Below are 13844 nucleotides of genomic sequence, written 5' to 3' on the forward strand. Positions count from 1 at the left end.
CAAACACCAGAAGATCAGTTACTGGTTATGCTATTCACTTTGGTGAATCACTCATATCATGGAAGTCCAAGAAGCAACATACTGTTTCTAGGAGTTCTGCTGAAGCTGAGTACAGAAGCATGGCTTCAACAGTTGCAGAACTCACTTGGCTGGTTGGATTGTTTCAGGAACTTAAGGTCCCTATCAACCCCCCCCCCCCATTTCAGTTTATAGTGACAGTAATTCAGCCATTCAACTGGCCAACAACCCTGTGTTCCATGAGAGAACCAAACACATTGAGATTGACTGTCATTTCATTAGGGACAAAATCAAGGATGGATTGATTAAGGCCCTACATGTTCACTCTACAGATCAACTTGCTGATATGCTTACCAAGGGCCTAAGTCTTGCTCAACATGCCCACTTACTTAGCAAGCTTGGTGTGCTGGATGTTATGCACCTTGCAGCTTGAGGAGGAGTATTTTGGAACATACACGACTACCTGTTCCACTGATGTGTAATACTGATAGGAGTAGACATTCAACTAATTAGGAGCATATTGCTGAGTCAGCTGTATAAGTTGTTAGAGGTTGTTAGACAATAATTAGTGAGTGGCAATGAGCTATCAAATAGAGTGCTCTAGAAGAAAGGTAGTTATTAGATATTTTGTTGCCTATATAAGGCACAACAATCTGATTGTAACAAACAAGTTTTGAAGCAGTTATAATTTTGATTTTTCTCCTCTTCTTAGCTCCATCGATGGAGTCTTAGCAAAGTATTTTCACAGTCATAATCATCACAAAGAGGAGAAAATAAGTTTTGTGTGTGTTGAGTTAGGTCCATCAATGGCTTCCTTGTTGAAATTTGAAATTTCAAGAATTTAGAATTTTAGAGAGTGGGGGTGGGTTAGAGAAATAATGTTGGGGGTATGGGGGTGGAAAGGGTGGTACTGCTGCATTTAGAAGATGATTTTGGGGAGGGTGGGGAAGGGGGAAGGGGACGACATTGTTGCAGGACATTTTGGAGAAGATGATGTTGGGGTGGGGGAAGGGAAAGGGTGATTATTGATTTGAAAAGAAAAATAATTAATGATTTAAAAATTATATTTTAAAAAAATGATATTTATCGTCATATTATTTGTCACTTTTCACATTATCAGACACATATAATACACGCATACAATATAAATTTGTTGATTCAGTAAAAAGTGTCAAAATGACACATTTAAAGGCCGTTTGAAGTGTCAAAATAAATCAATATTCACTTAAAATGTTTAAGTGAAAGATGATACGCACTTAACAGGCTTATTGGCCTTTTATTTTTTTTATAGCTACTTCTACTGGTGCTACTAATATATAAGTATCTACCTCACCGCCTAGGGGCATTTTCGTCCTTTCATCCGAGTACACTTCGTGGCATCCGTCAAGCTATACACGTGCCCTACATTTTGTTTCTGTAAGGTATTCTTCTTTTTGGGATCATAGTTCACAGCAATTCTCTCCGATCAACCTCTCAGCTCATTTTCTATGTAAGTATGTCTTTCATTTTTGGGGTTTTCTGTTCGTGTTCTATTCAGTCTTTGCTCTGCTTTTGGTATGATGGTTTGATTTGTAATTTTATTTGTGTGTTTTATATTAATCTGACTTCTTCATCAAATTTAGTTATGATGATGTATTCTATTCTGTGCAATTTAGTCTTGGGGGCAAAGGGGGTGTTTGCGTTGAATTTCAAGTAATTCAGTGTCGAGTTTGTCGCTATGAGCGGGTCGTGGGTCTTTTTTTTCTTTGTGTTATAAGAGAAAAGTTTGAATATGGTCTCTCAATTTTGTTCTTTTTCTATGTGTGATTTAGCGAAAACTAAGTGTTCGGGGTTTCTTTGAGTCATATTTGGAAATTGATTGTTTGGTCAACTTTTGTTCTCCAGGTGTTTGTGGAAATTCTCCAACGAAGTGGCCCCTTTCAACTGAATTATACAGATTATTTTGTTGCGGAATATAATGGTCGTGCGATTTGAATTTTGCAGGATTTTGGAACACAAAATTTGCTTGTGACAAAAACAGTAATATATTCGCTGATACGGGTAAGTTCTTCACCTGTTGCATGTGTTTAATTATAACATTCGAAATTGTGTTTGTGTTTCATGTAATGCTACATCTTCCGGTATGCTTTAGAATATCTTTTATAATAGAAATTTATTTCTCTAAATAGTGACTGCGGAAGTTGAAGGCCATATTGTTTTAATTTATCCCCATTCACTTATTTGAGCAATTATTCTTTCAACATTGAAATAGAATGAAAATAAATTGCAGAACGTTAAGCTTCACCATCAATTTTTTCAGCTAGATGCAATCAAATATGACTTTATGTAAGAAATATTACTTAACTGTCACAAAATGACAATACTAAACTCTACCAAAGTAGTGAATATCAGCTTTTCTTGTTAGGTTTCTCCCTTGAATAAACTCCGGAGATCTTCCAAGTGCTAATTTGCTTGAGGATTCTTAGATAGTAACAAAGGCAAGAATCCATAATCTGTCAACTTGGACAGGTGGTTCTTATTTTGGGGGTCCTGCAAGTTTGCTTCCTGAAATGCTGTTCTTTAGAATGAAAATGGCAATAACAGATTTCATGTGTTGAAGTTTTGCATAACTATTTGTCTTGTTTGAATTATTCCTTCTTTAATCCTTCCAGATGTTTTGGTTCATGGAATGTGACATCTCCTGCAGTTACGGATCCCAAGTTGGTGGTAGCTTGTGAGTAAGTAAAAGGCAAACTTTGAACATATGGTAAGTTACTATGGAACAACTATTTTTAAACAATTTTGAAAACATTGGCAGCATGCAAGAATCAGGGAGATAGCAAACACACTGACAGGGAATCCTTTATTGGCAGGTAAATCTACTTATACTGCTTAAGTAGATGGCGAATAATCGTATATACCGAATATGATGGCATGTGCTTTCATGTTATATTTTGGCATAGAAGGCATATTACTAATTGATCTTTTAGTCCTTTTTTGTTCGAATTCTAAATCAATTTGATCAACTGAACAAGTAGAAGATCAATAACAATAACATAGCCAGTTTATTCCCATAAAAGTTGGATCCAGAGATGGCGTAGCATCTTCACTTCACACACAAACAGTATATTGCAGATGCAGTAGCCTTGGTCTTTATTTGTTACAGAATTAATTTGGGTCTTCAAATGAATTTTTAATTAGATAGTGTTATCTAATAAGTGAGGCACATAGCTTTGGAAACATAGCTTCAACACCAGAATGACAAAGTCCCATTTTGGTTTTGGTTTTGATTCTAGGTTTCCCTGATCGACGCCTCATTGAGCTTCCTCTTCATCCCAGGTGACTTCAATTTATTACGAGTTTTGTGTTATGCTTAGGGAAATTTGGCACGTGGATTTTGTCTATCTTTGGTTAAAAGAAACAGCCAACCAAGCTATAGAATTACATTTTCCTGCATAGTTTGAGGCTCCAGAATTACATTATAGTTTCTGCTAATAGAATAGGTACCTCCCTCTGTGAGATTGTACTTCCCTTGAATATACCAATCTTTTATTTTCTCTTTTGATGCATTAATTTTGCTCCAATACCAATTTGAATCTTCAGGTGCTTCATGTGATCAGATGTTGGTATAAATTTTTATATAGATCCTATGTACCCACTTTACCCAGAGTGAATTCTTGTTCTCTACAAGTTACCACATGAACTTGCCAACAGATGCCACATTCCAATTACTACATCCTTTAATGTTCAACCCACCAACAAACTGTTTTGGATAACAATTTATATCCCATGTTATTAAAGCTACCTTTTTCTTCTTTTTAGTGCTGCGCTGCATATACCCTCTAAATATTTTATTCATGTCATTGCAAATACTTCTTGGTAATATAAACATTGGCCCGTAAAAAATTTGAGTGCAGAATTGAACATTTATCACAAGATCCAGATATAAACATTGAAATTTTGTGGACTCTAAAAAAAAAAAGTTCAATTTTGATTAGAGTTCTTGGGCTAATTTATATTAAATCTATCTTAATAGCTACTCAACCTGAACCCTAAATTATGCCTATATAAAGGGGGCAATATGAAAAGTTCCAATAAATTCATGAGATATTCATAAAGATCAAAACCCTCATCAAATATATCGAGAAGACAAACCCTCCTTTCATGGAGATCAAATTCAAATGTTCTTACGTATAAGAAATACGCCACTAACGACCCTCGAATTACGGAGAAATTCATATCCAAATCTTCATATATTCGAGAAATATGCTATTGACGGCCCTCGAATTACGGAGAAAATCAAGAAAGAAGAATCAAGGGAGGAACAGATTTGTACCCCATCATTTATCAATAAAATTGTTGTTCTTCATATTTTTATTTGTGGTTGAAATTTATTTTCCATGAATTAAATTATGTTGGAAACACCAAAAAAGAAAACTATCAATGGAACTTTTACGCGTTGAGCTAGGAAAGAAAATAGAAGCAACAAAATAGTGAATTGGCCTCATATTAAAATGTAATGTAACGAACACTGCGATATAACAAAGACATTGGGGGATAAAGCGGACTTAGTAATTGACTAATAAGCTAAAACTACAAGCAAGAGAATGGGAATGTAATAGAGCAGTAACAACAACAAAGGAGAAAGATAATAACAAACATCTTAGCCTAATGTTCAAAATTGCAGCTACATTCCTACAAAATCTGTTAAAACTTTTGGATACTTATTTCAACCATGTACATCTCAAATTCTCACCTGTGGTGTAGCTGTGTATGATAAATTCTGCCATTGTCAGGACATGTGATGTAGTTATCTTCCGATAGTCGAAGCAATTTTAATAGTTGAATTACCTATATGCTGCAGGTGCAAATAATATATTTTTCATAGAAAAGGCACTTAAAATAGCTGAAAGTTAAGCACGCATGATAGATTTGCAGAAGTGACGATATTCCAATTGGAGCTACTACACAAGGAATTCTTTATTGGAAGGTAAATCTACTTAAACTGCTTGAGTAGATGGCCAATAATCGTGTCATACCAAGTATGATGGCATATGCTTTCAAGTTATATTTTGTCAATAGAAGGCATATTACTAATTCATTTTTTAGCCATTTTGTGTTCGAATTTTAAATCAGTTTGATCAATAGAACACGAAGAAGAAGATCAATAACAATAGCATAGTTTATTCCCACAAAATTGGATCTAGAGATGGTAAGTGTCCACGTACTGTACCCCAACTTTGGAGATAGACTACTTATTTCCAATGAGCCCTTGGCTCAACAAGACTTAAATTATCGAGGTGCATAGCGTTTAAGATACTTTGTGCGGTGAAAGCTCTTGTTATTTAGCAAATTAAATTGACAACACTTTTTTGGGACTTACAAGTTCTCTCTGCTACTCCATACTTCTCTTCCGCTCTCTCTTGAAATTTCTTATAAACAATTATCCTTTTTCTTCCTGTAATTTCTAATGGTAACCCCTTCATATTTATTTCATGGTATATTTCTTGCTGTGAGACTTTTATTTATGGAAAAATTACATATATACACAAGTTAACAATTAAGTAATACATAAAATCCCTATTCCTCAAAGTAATTACAAAAATCCCATATTAATTACATAAAATCTCTTAAATTTACTCTTTCTCTCTCATCCCCTCATACATATCAAAATACCATAATTTGCTCCTTTTTTTATGCACTAGATTTTGCTCTATATCTGTGCTCCCTTATTTACGCCTACAATTAAGCTAAAGTGATCTGAGGAATTTCAAATTGTTCACCCAAGCTCAACATCTCTCTCTCCCCTGTCGCTGACAACTCGTCAGCGATTTATCTTTCTCCGGTGAAAATTATATATTTTGTGAGTTTTCCTCTTTATCGAATTTTTCATTTTTCAAAATCATCTTTTGTATTAAATTTATGAATTTCGACGCATTTTATTCGCAATTTGTAAGTTTTATTTTTTCAATTTTTTTCATGTGTTGATGAAAAAAATCCCTCCTCCAATTCCGCCTCCTCTTTCCGGCAATTAAGCTTTGTTGGTTTTATGGTCACATTATACTTTAGATATTTAAATTATATATCAGAAAGTTTACATTTGATATTACTTTTATACGTTGTTGGTTTTATGGTCACATTATACTTTAGATATTTACAGTATACATTATTATACATTAGAAAGGTATATTTTTTATAGTACTTTACTTACTGAAATGGTTTCTTATACGTTAATATTTTTTTATATTACTTTACGTTGATATATTTTTGATTTATGTTGGGTACATTATACTTAACAATTGTAACCTTATACATTATGTTATAATATGTATAAGGTTACATTATACATTTAGAAAGTTTATATTTTACATTAGTTTTCTTGATAACATTATACATAGATATACTATGTATAAGGTTACATTATATATTTAGAGAACTTATATTTTACATTAATTTTCATGATAACTTAACATTATACATAGATATACTATGTATAAGGTGGACACATACATATTGGACTATTGTATAAGGTTATTTTTTTTGTTTTTGGCAGTCTGCTGATATGCATAAATAAATATCGACTTTTTTCCTATTGATTTTGGAAAACGAAAGAAAACAGATGTTTTTGGCTTTTTTTTCAAATTGAATTTCCCAAAAAAAAAAAAAATAATGGTGATGTTTGAATATTTTTTGAATTTGAATTACAGTTATTATTTTTAAGCCTCTACAAAATCAATGCATTAATTACAACTCTTAATTAGGAAAGAGAATATTGGTTTCTGATTTTATTTCCATAATTTTCGGCATAACAGTTTCATCATAAATTGCAGATACGTATGAGGTACAACGACATGTATAAGTATTTTTTCAAATCTGGGGGAGAGGAAGTCAATCCGGGATCTTATGTCATTAGTTTTATTAAGGATGGGATTTATGTTGTTTATCCATTATTTATTTTTCTATTTAAAAAATGTTTAGTTTTCACTTCCTTAATTGTATTGCATCAATTTGGTACTTGACGACACGTTGGATTCCAATCAAAAGTCTATTTTTGATGATCTCAAATTTCTATTTGTTGCAGTTTTGGGGTTGGAATTAGCGGAGAGGCAGTTATGAAGAGCTGGTCTCATCATAGTCTACTGTAATGATGTTTAATTAAGTGTTGAAGCAAAATAACTATGAACATAATTTTAGTTTGGAAAAATTCTTCATTCTGGTATTCATTTTTTCTTTACGTTTCACATTGGAATTTCTCCTAATTGGAATTCCTCTCCTATGTTCTCAAAACCCTTATTCCTTTGTACTACTTCTGCCTTTCTTTTGGTTCTTTCGAATGGTAATAGTAATTTACTTTTTGTTTGTATTGTTCCGAAGAAGAATCGCAAGCAGACACAGCATGACTTGGTTACTGGTTCATGGAATCAGTTACTCCCCCCGTTTCAGAATAAGTGAATTGTTGGGGGTTTTTATTGGTGTTTCAAAATAAGTGCATTGAATTTTTTTCCAAATTTGCCCTTGTGATTTGACAATCAATTAACTTTTGAAAAGGTATTATAAGGTCAATTTTTTTTTTTTGGGGTAAAAATGGAAAGTTGTGTTAAATTTATGTCTTTAATGCTTTTTTCTTAATATGTGTGCCAAAATTCAACAATTCATTTATTATGAAACGGAGGGAGTACTAAACTAAAGTTTTATAGACAGTTACATAACATATTGTGTAATGGGACGTGATAAGACACAAAATCTGTATGACACAGATCAAGAAAGCCTTCATAGACATGGTCTACTGTTGCAATTTACTTTATACTTGGGTATGCATTTTTCTAATGATCGTGCAGTGTATAGCCATGTAACTGATTCATTTCATTTTTTTGGTGTAATGTTGGTTGTCTGAAGAGGTGTAGATCGTGAATTTAGAGCTCATTTTTAGCTGTGAACGTGAATAATGGGGCCGAGGTGGAAGGGAAAAGGGGCAGAAGTTAAAGCTCTTGCAGATCCAATTTCAGAAATAGTCCGACAGCTCCAATCTTCTCTGATCTGCGCAAATTCTAGAGGACTGCTTTCTGGTACGAGTGTGCTTCTTAAAGCAGATGCAGAACTGACCTCCCTCCTCAATCGTGCATGTTTTGGTAGGCCTAGGGTAACATCAGAAAAGAATGAGCAATGGTTTCAGCTCTCCATGGAAGAAGCTTTTTACCTTCAATATTCTCTAAAATGCATGAAGGTTGTTGATCAAAATGATACTGAACTGAACAACGATGTGTTATGGAAGCATATGACATCCAGGAAGGAAAGTTTTCCCATCTTATTCAAAGCTTTTTCTCACCTTAGAAGTAAGAACTGGGTGGTTCGATCGGGCTCTCAGTATGGGGTAGACTTTGTTGCCTATCGTCATCATCCTGCTTTGGTACATTCCGAATATGCTGTGCTCGTTTTATCAGCACAAGTTGGCAGTGGTCGATTGAGGGTTTGGTCCGACTTCCACTGCACCCTTCGCCTTTGTGGTAGTGTGGCAAAAACATTATTAATTCTCGACATTGTTCCACAGCAGAGTTGTCCAACTTCTCCATCGTGCTTAGATAATTATGTTGTTGAAGAGAAAACAATCACAAGGTGGAGTCCAGAACAAGGCCGTGAGAAAAAAAGTTTAATCTGACTCGAGCGTAAAGTAGATCGACTGATTCAAGATTGACTCCTACTTTACTCGTTTGCAATTATATTGTGATTTTAAAGTACAATGATTAGTGTACTATGTATGACGATTAATACTCTGTAAACCGTGTTTAATCCCCCTATTTGTTGTAGGCATTTTGAGCTGACTTTATGCCCAGCAGAAATGGTAAACAATGCCGCCTTATTTCACACAGAGCATTGTGAAAGAGCAAACCCGTTTCAAATACCAGTTCAAAGTGAACCCAAGCATAAAAGTTTCGGAGAACTAACTTAAAAATATTCGAAACAACTCATACAGGATTTCGATAGTGAATTTTCTTGGGAGGGAAAACCGGGTACATGAAGTATGTGAGGAAACAACTTTGTTCTAATAAGATAAAAATAACAAACATAGGAAAAATACATTTCAAGTTTTGCTGTCTTGTCCTAGGGAAAACTCTTAGAAGTGTATCCTGCTAGGTTGAGTTTTCTCCATCCTAGTTTCTCCATAAGGCTCGTCGTTATCTATTCGTTTGTTGTGCCTAAAGGCTGCTATTGCAACCATATACATAATCACAAGAATAATCAATATGACAATGTTGATGACAGACACTTTCCTCCAACTCTTTTTCAGACTTGCCAGGACACCAGCTTTGCAAGAGTTGCAGTTATAGCAGAGCTGCTGTTGATAATTGCTCCATCTAGCACAATCAGGATCACCTCCTACTATCCCACCTCCTGGGTTCCACACTGTCTCATTCAGGTAAGTGTACCCACATTCTGTAGGAGGCTTGCAGCAACCAGACTGTATTAAAAGTCAAAAACACTTTGTCAGAAAGATTGTGTTCTAGTAATTTGTCTTTTAATAACTTTCAAAGTTCCAACTATGAAAGTAAATAGTGAGTGTCTGTCTGTCTAATCGAATTGATCAGGTCATGTAGGAACAAGGTTTAAGTTTACTCGCTTGTTTAGGGAGAAGTGATTGGAACCGCATTTCCCATCTCCCAATACAAGCAAGAGACTTGCTAATAATACATTAAAAACTAGAAGCCCTTATGCTGCTAGTCCGTGCTCTGGGACAAGGTTCAAGGCTAGGCACACCCACCATCTCTGTCAAACTAACATTTTTTATATAACGAAGTCAATCGATACTGTAGATTATATTTTGCAACGTTCAAACTTCAAACAGACAGAGTTAAGGTGTTAGATACTTAATTATCTAGCACACATAACCTCTCTTGCTCTTCAAAGAGCACATATGTGATTTCAATAGTTGGGGCCCTAATTATTGGCGTTTGATGGAAAAGTTAGGCACCAATCTTTTTCCAACCAAAAATATAGTCATTCACATCAACATCGATCTTGTGAACACTATTTTCTTTCAGTAGTGATGGATGCTTTAAGACCATTTAATATATTAGGCACTGACTGAATTAGCACTATGTATTTTCAACACCAATGTCTGCAAAGTAAAAAATTATCCGAACTCGATATTTACTCCAAATCAGTCGTACCACTTGCAAATTTAAGATTGACAACATATACTATTTCTTTTTTTGACATGTTGATCTATGTTGCATCAGAAAAATATTTAGCTGTACAGCTCTTGTAAGTGACATATTGACATGTTGATCTATGTTGCATCAGAAAAATATTTAGTTGTACAACTCTTGTAAGTGACATATATATATAAACTAGAAAAGCTACTCTTTTGTTTTCTTTTTACCTTGGACCACTTGAAAAGAGGATATTCCACCCAGAGAAGTAAAGCAAAATGAATAAAATTAAGATGAGTCCAAAACAGCTAAACATCAAGATTCCAAACTCATAAAACATGCATTTTGTCACAGGTCAAAAGCACCATATTATTGCAGCAAAAAAAATATCTACTTTAAAAATTGTGGAAACATTCATTAGACAACAATAGAAAAGTTGGTAAAATGTCTTGTCACTATATAAATAATGAAGATTAAAAAAGAAGAGGATAACCCTAACCACATTGAAAAGCCAAGAGAGGAAAATAAAAACCACAAAGAATGTTAATTTTAAGTGTCCCACTTTTTTGTTTTGTCATTGTTAGGAAGCCAATTATTTCATCATAAGCATGATATACATGTTGATTGCTTCCCTCTATTTCTTTTTTCTCTTTTGTTTTTTGTTCTTTCTTGGTAGGTTGGAAATTGACGAGAGATATCTGTTGGCAAGTCACATATCACTTATCTATAATCTAAACATAGAAAATGTTAACATGTATAGTTGGGACATTAGAGTCAATTCCCTAAAAACAAAAGCACATGCAGGGTGTGTTTGGTTCAAAAGAAACTAGTACTATTTTATAAGAAAATAAATAGTAGAACAATACTTTTGTTGTTTGGTAAATGAGTTAAAATAAAATTTATCTCAAGAGCACTTATATGTTATTTGAAAAACATCGTAGAAGTGGGGTGGGATGGTGTTGGGATAGAGGCGGTGGGGTGGTCATGGAGTGGATCGGAGCTCGTGCAGGTTAGAGGCATTTAAGGGCTAAGTTACTTGGACTCTTCACGTTCGGTGCCGCACCCGTGTCGACCCGATATGAGTGTGGGTGTGGGTGTGGGTGTGGGTGTGGGCGTGAGATCCGTACCCAATCTGGTCAACCGATTTTGGGTACTTTGACCAAAATCGACTGGATAAGTCCGATAGATTTAAGAAATTTTGTAATCAAAACAAAAGCTAAGGTGAAATTGAAGAAAATAGAATATATTGTATATAGAAACTTCTATGTTATTGCTTTTCTTTTTATCTCCTTTCAGGATTTTTTCTTGAACAATATTTTCTCCTTAAGCTTTCCACATAATATCTCGATAATTTATGTTTTGTAATTCTATTTTTAGATATTTAAATTATTTTTTATCGAATTCCCGCACTCGTATCCATCTCTAGATTCATATTTTCAAATCTTTAAATTAAGACCGTGAAGAATCCGACCTCTAGATCCGTACCCATATCGGACACCCGCACCTGAATCCGAGCATCTTAGTTCAAGGGTAAGGAGAGGATAATGTTACTTATAAAACTTATTTCGATATACTTTTCTAGAAAAGTCACTTATCTACTCTTGACAATTAGTCGCCCTCCGGCCATGAATAGTTATTTTAAAAACCTTTTTTTGAAGTTAAATTCTGAATATCGTGTTTCGCCATATAATTTTAAAAAATTCCACAGCTCAGCTTGAACTTTAGTTCTGAAATTTGAAAAATATCAAAAAATAATTTTCTCTCTAATTTGTATTCATCATCAAATACAACTTCAATTTTTATATACTATTCTTTCAATTCACTCCGAAAACAAAAATTATTTTTCTCAAATACAACAATTTTCATTGCCAAAAGGAATCCTTATTTTCCTAAAAAAAGAAAAATCTAAAATATTTGACCAATCAAATATGAAAAAATTGTACTACAAAATTATCGAACAATACCCCCAATCTTATGCAGCTTACTAATCATGCTTTTTTAAATAACAATGTCCAAACTAATTTGCACACACCTCTACTATCCCTGTAAGAGCCTACTATTCTATCAGCATTCCTATAGGCTAATCATGTTCCATATTGATGATTAGAAAAAAAATTGTATTCAAAAGCAAAAGAAACTGCTTTTGTTTTTTTTTGACAACAAGAAAATCGTTTGGAGCAATACAAATTATATTTTCCTTTTAACACATTAATCATATTAGAACTCGATCATATAACCATAAACAGGGGGGAGATACACGATTAGTAACTATTTTCTCATTGACATTTTCCATTGAAAATTATATGATGATTATTCGCACAGATATTTTGATTGAGTTAGTGAAAATAGAAAATATAATACAGTAGTATAAAAATTAGGAACCTTTTAGTGTTTCCGTAAGAATATGTTTACCATGTGTTTTTCAAGTGAGCGCTTCAGCGAAAAATGAATAGAAAAATCATGTATCACAGCACAATTTTTCCGTTGAATGTTAGTGTGAAAAAACATCTATTTCTAGTGAATATAACCAAAAAATAAAAATAAAAATTCTTAATAAGCACATACCTCAAGTGGACTAAGCCTTCTAACATTAAACATCTCAACAGTCTCTGGAATTCCACCATTATAAGTCCTTCTCATCTTACCACAAACATGTGAATCCCTAATACATGAGCTAATTTTTGACCAATAACTCTGACTTGTCACCCTTTCTTGTAACCAACCAGAATAATCTTGCAAGTGGTACTCCAAGTAAACCCGGTTCATAACGGGTCGACCCGACCCTTTATCAGTAACAGCATAAGCAAAGATAACAAAACCAATTAGAGCAGCAATGATAAAGAACATAGACCATAGATAAAGGTACATGAGGAAAGTGTTCCTATAACAAGCACCAGCAAAACCAGCTAAAGAAACAACCATAATGGAAACACCAATAACTATTAATGGCCATTGAAGGAACTTTAAACAGTCTGTGTTGTTTGCTCTACTACTTAGCCATATTCCACCACCTAATATTGGGATTGATGCTAGAAAAGTGAAGAAATTTATTAGACCTATTAAATGGTTGCTTGTCCTCATAGTGTAAACCTTCCTTTTTTTTTTGTGTGTGTGTGTGTGTGTGTAAGAAGAAAAAGGAAGAGTGTTTGTATATAAGTTTGAGAAGGTGAAGGTGAGGATTGTTAGTTGAAAGAGCAGAGAAAAGAGGAGGGAGTTTCGTATAAAGTGATATATGGTGAGTAAATTAAAGGGGTAAGGTGTGAAATGAAGTGACGGAAGAACCCCTCTTCATTTGTCAGCATCCTACCTAGTCCCTTGCATTGACGACTTGGTACATGGTAAGTGGATAATACACCACCACCAAATTCAGTGTATTCTCATCATGTGGAGTATAAAAAATATAAAATATACACAATTTATATTGTTATCTTTGAAGAAATAGAGAAGTTATTTTCGATAGATCCCAGCTCAGAATAGAGAATATTACACAAAGTCATAGTGAAACATGAAACAGGATAAATGACATAACAAAAATAAGGAATAAGAAATAATAAAATAATTTTAAAAATAATAAATTTATTAGATTATTTTTATAATAAATTTAATATTTAAAAAAATATAATAAAAAACAAATATAAGTAATAATAAGTATAAGTTAAAAATTAAATAATACTAAATTATCTTTTTATTTTTAAAATT

At 33.7% G+C, this 13844-nt stretch overlaps 2 protein-coding genes across 9 annotated transcripts; one reads left to right on the plus strand and one right to left on the minus strand.

Annotated features, from left to right (window-relative positions):
- The first annotated feature begins 1334 nt into the window (after positions 1 to 1334).
- On the plus strand, positions 1335 to 8859 carry LOC107875425 (tRNA-splicing endonuclease subunit Sen2-1). 8 transcript variants are annotated; one of them, XM_047414117.1, is made up of 8 exons: positions 1335 to 1507; positions 2002 to 2058; positions 2705 to 2735; positions 2816 to 2870; positions 3294 to 3336; positions 4862 to 4987; positions 7079 to 7138; positions 7902 to 8859. In XM_047414117.1, exon 8 carries the CDS (start codon positions 7943 to 7945, stop codon positions 8651 to 8653), a length of 711 nt encoding a protein of 236 aa, XP_047270073.1. In that variant the 5' UTR covers positions 1335 to 1507; positions 2002 to 2058; positions 2705 to 2735; positions 2816 to 2870; positions 3294 to 3336; positions 4862 to 4987; positions 7079 to 7138; positions 7902 to 7942; the 3' UTR covers positions 8654 to 8859. The 8 variants fall into 8 exon arrangements, 5 of the variants coding, with proteins under 5 accessions (XP_047270073.1, XP_047270070.1, XP_047270071.1 ...); XM_047414114.1 differs by having other exon boundaries at positions 1360 to 1507; positions 1903 to 2058; positions 2670 to 2735; positions 7894 to 8859; XM_047414115.1 differs by having other exon boundaries at positions 1360 to 1507; positions 1903 to 2058; positions 2670 to 2735.
- A 111-nt stretch (positions 8860 to 8970) lies between these two features.
- LOC107875424 (tetraspanin-3) lies at positions 8971 to 13467 on the minus strand. Its single transcript, XM_016722139.2, has 2 exons — positions 12711 to 13467; positions 8971 to 9454 (listed from the first exon to the last, which is right to left on the minus strand). Exons 1-2 carry the CDS (start codon positions 13224 to 13226, stop codon positions 9110 to 9112), a joined length of 861 nt encoding a protein of 286 aa, XP_016577625.1. The 5' UTR covers positions 13227 to 13467; the 3' UTR covers positions 8971 to 9109.
- Positions 13468 to 13844: the final 377 nt, after the last annotated feature.

The sequence above is a fragment of the Capsicum annuum genome, chromosome 6 (assembly GCF_002878395.1).
Source record: "Capsicum annuum cultivar UCD-10X-F1 chromosome 6, UCD10Xv1.1, whole genome shotgun sequence".
NCBI classification, from domain to species: Eukaryota; Viridiplantae; Streptophyta; class Magnoliopsida; order Solanales; family Solanaceae; genus Capsicum; species Capsicum annuum.

What these genes read in the sequence shown, in the direction of transcription:
- LOC107875424 (XM_016722139.2), bottom strand. Translation starts at nt 13,226, where the DNA reads ATGAGGACAAGCAACCATTTAATAGGTCTAATAAATTTCTTCACTTTT. An exon ending in GAAGGCTTAGTCCACTTGAG is followed by an intron (nt 9,455 to 12,710) that starts GTATGTGCTTAT and finishes CTTTTAATACAG; the next exon opens with TCTGGTTGCTGCAAGCCTCC.
- LOC107875425 (XM_047414117.1), top strand. Translation starts at nt 7,943, where the DNA reads ATGGGGCCGAGGTGGAAGGGAAAAGGGGCAGAAGTTAAAGCTCTTGCA.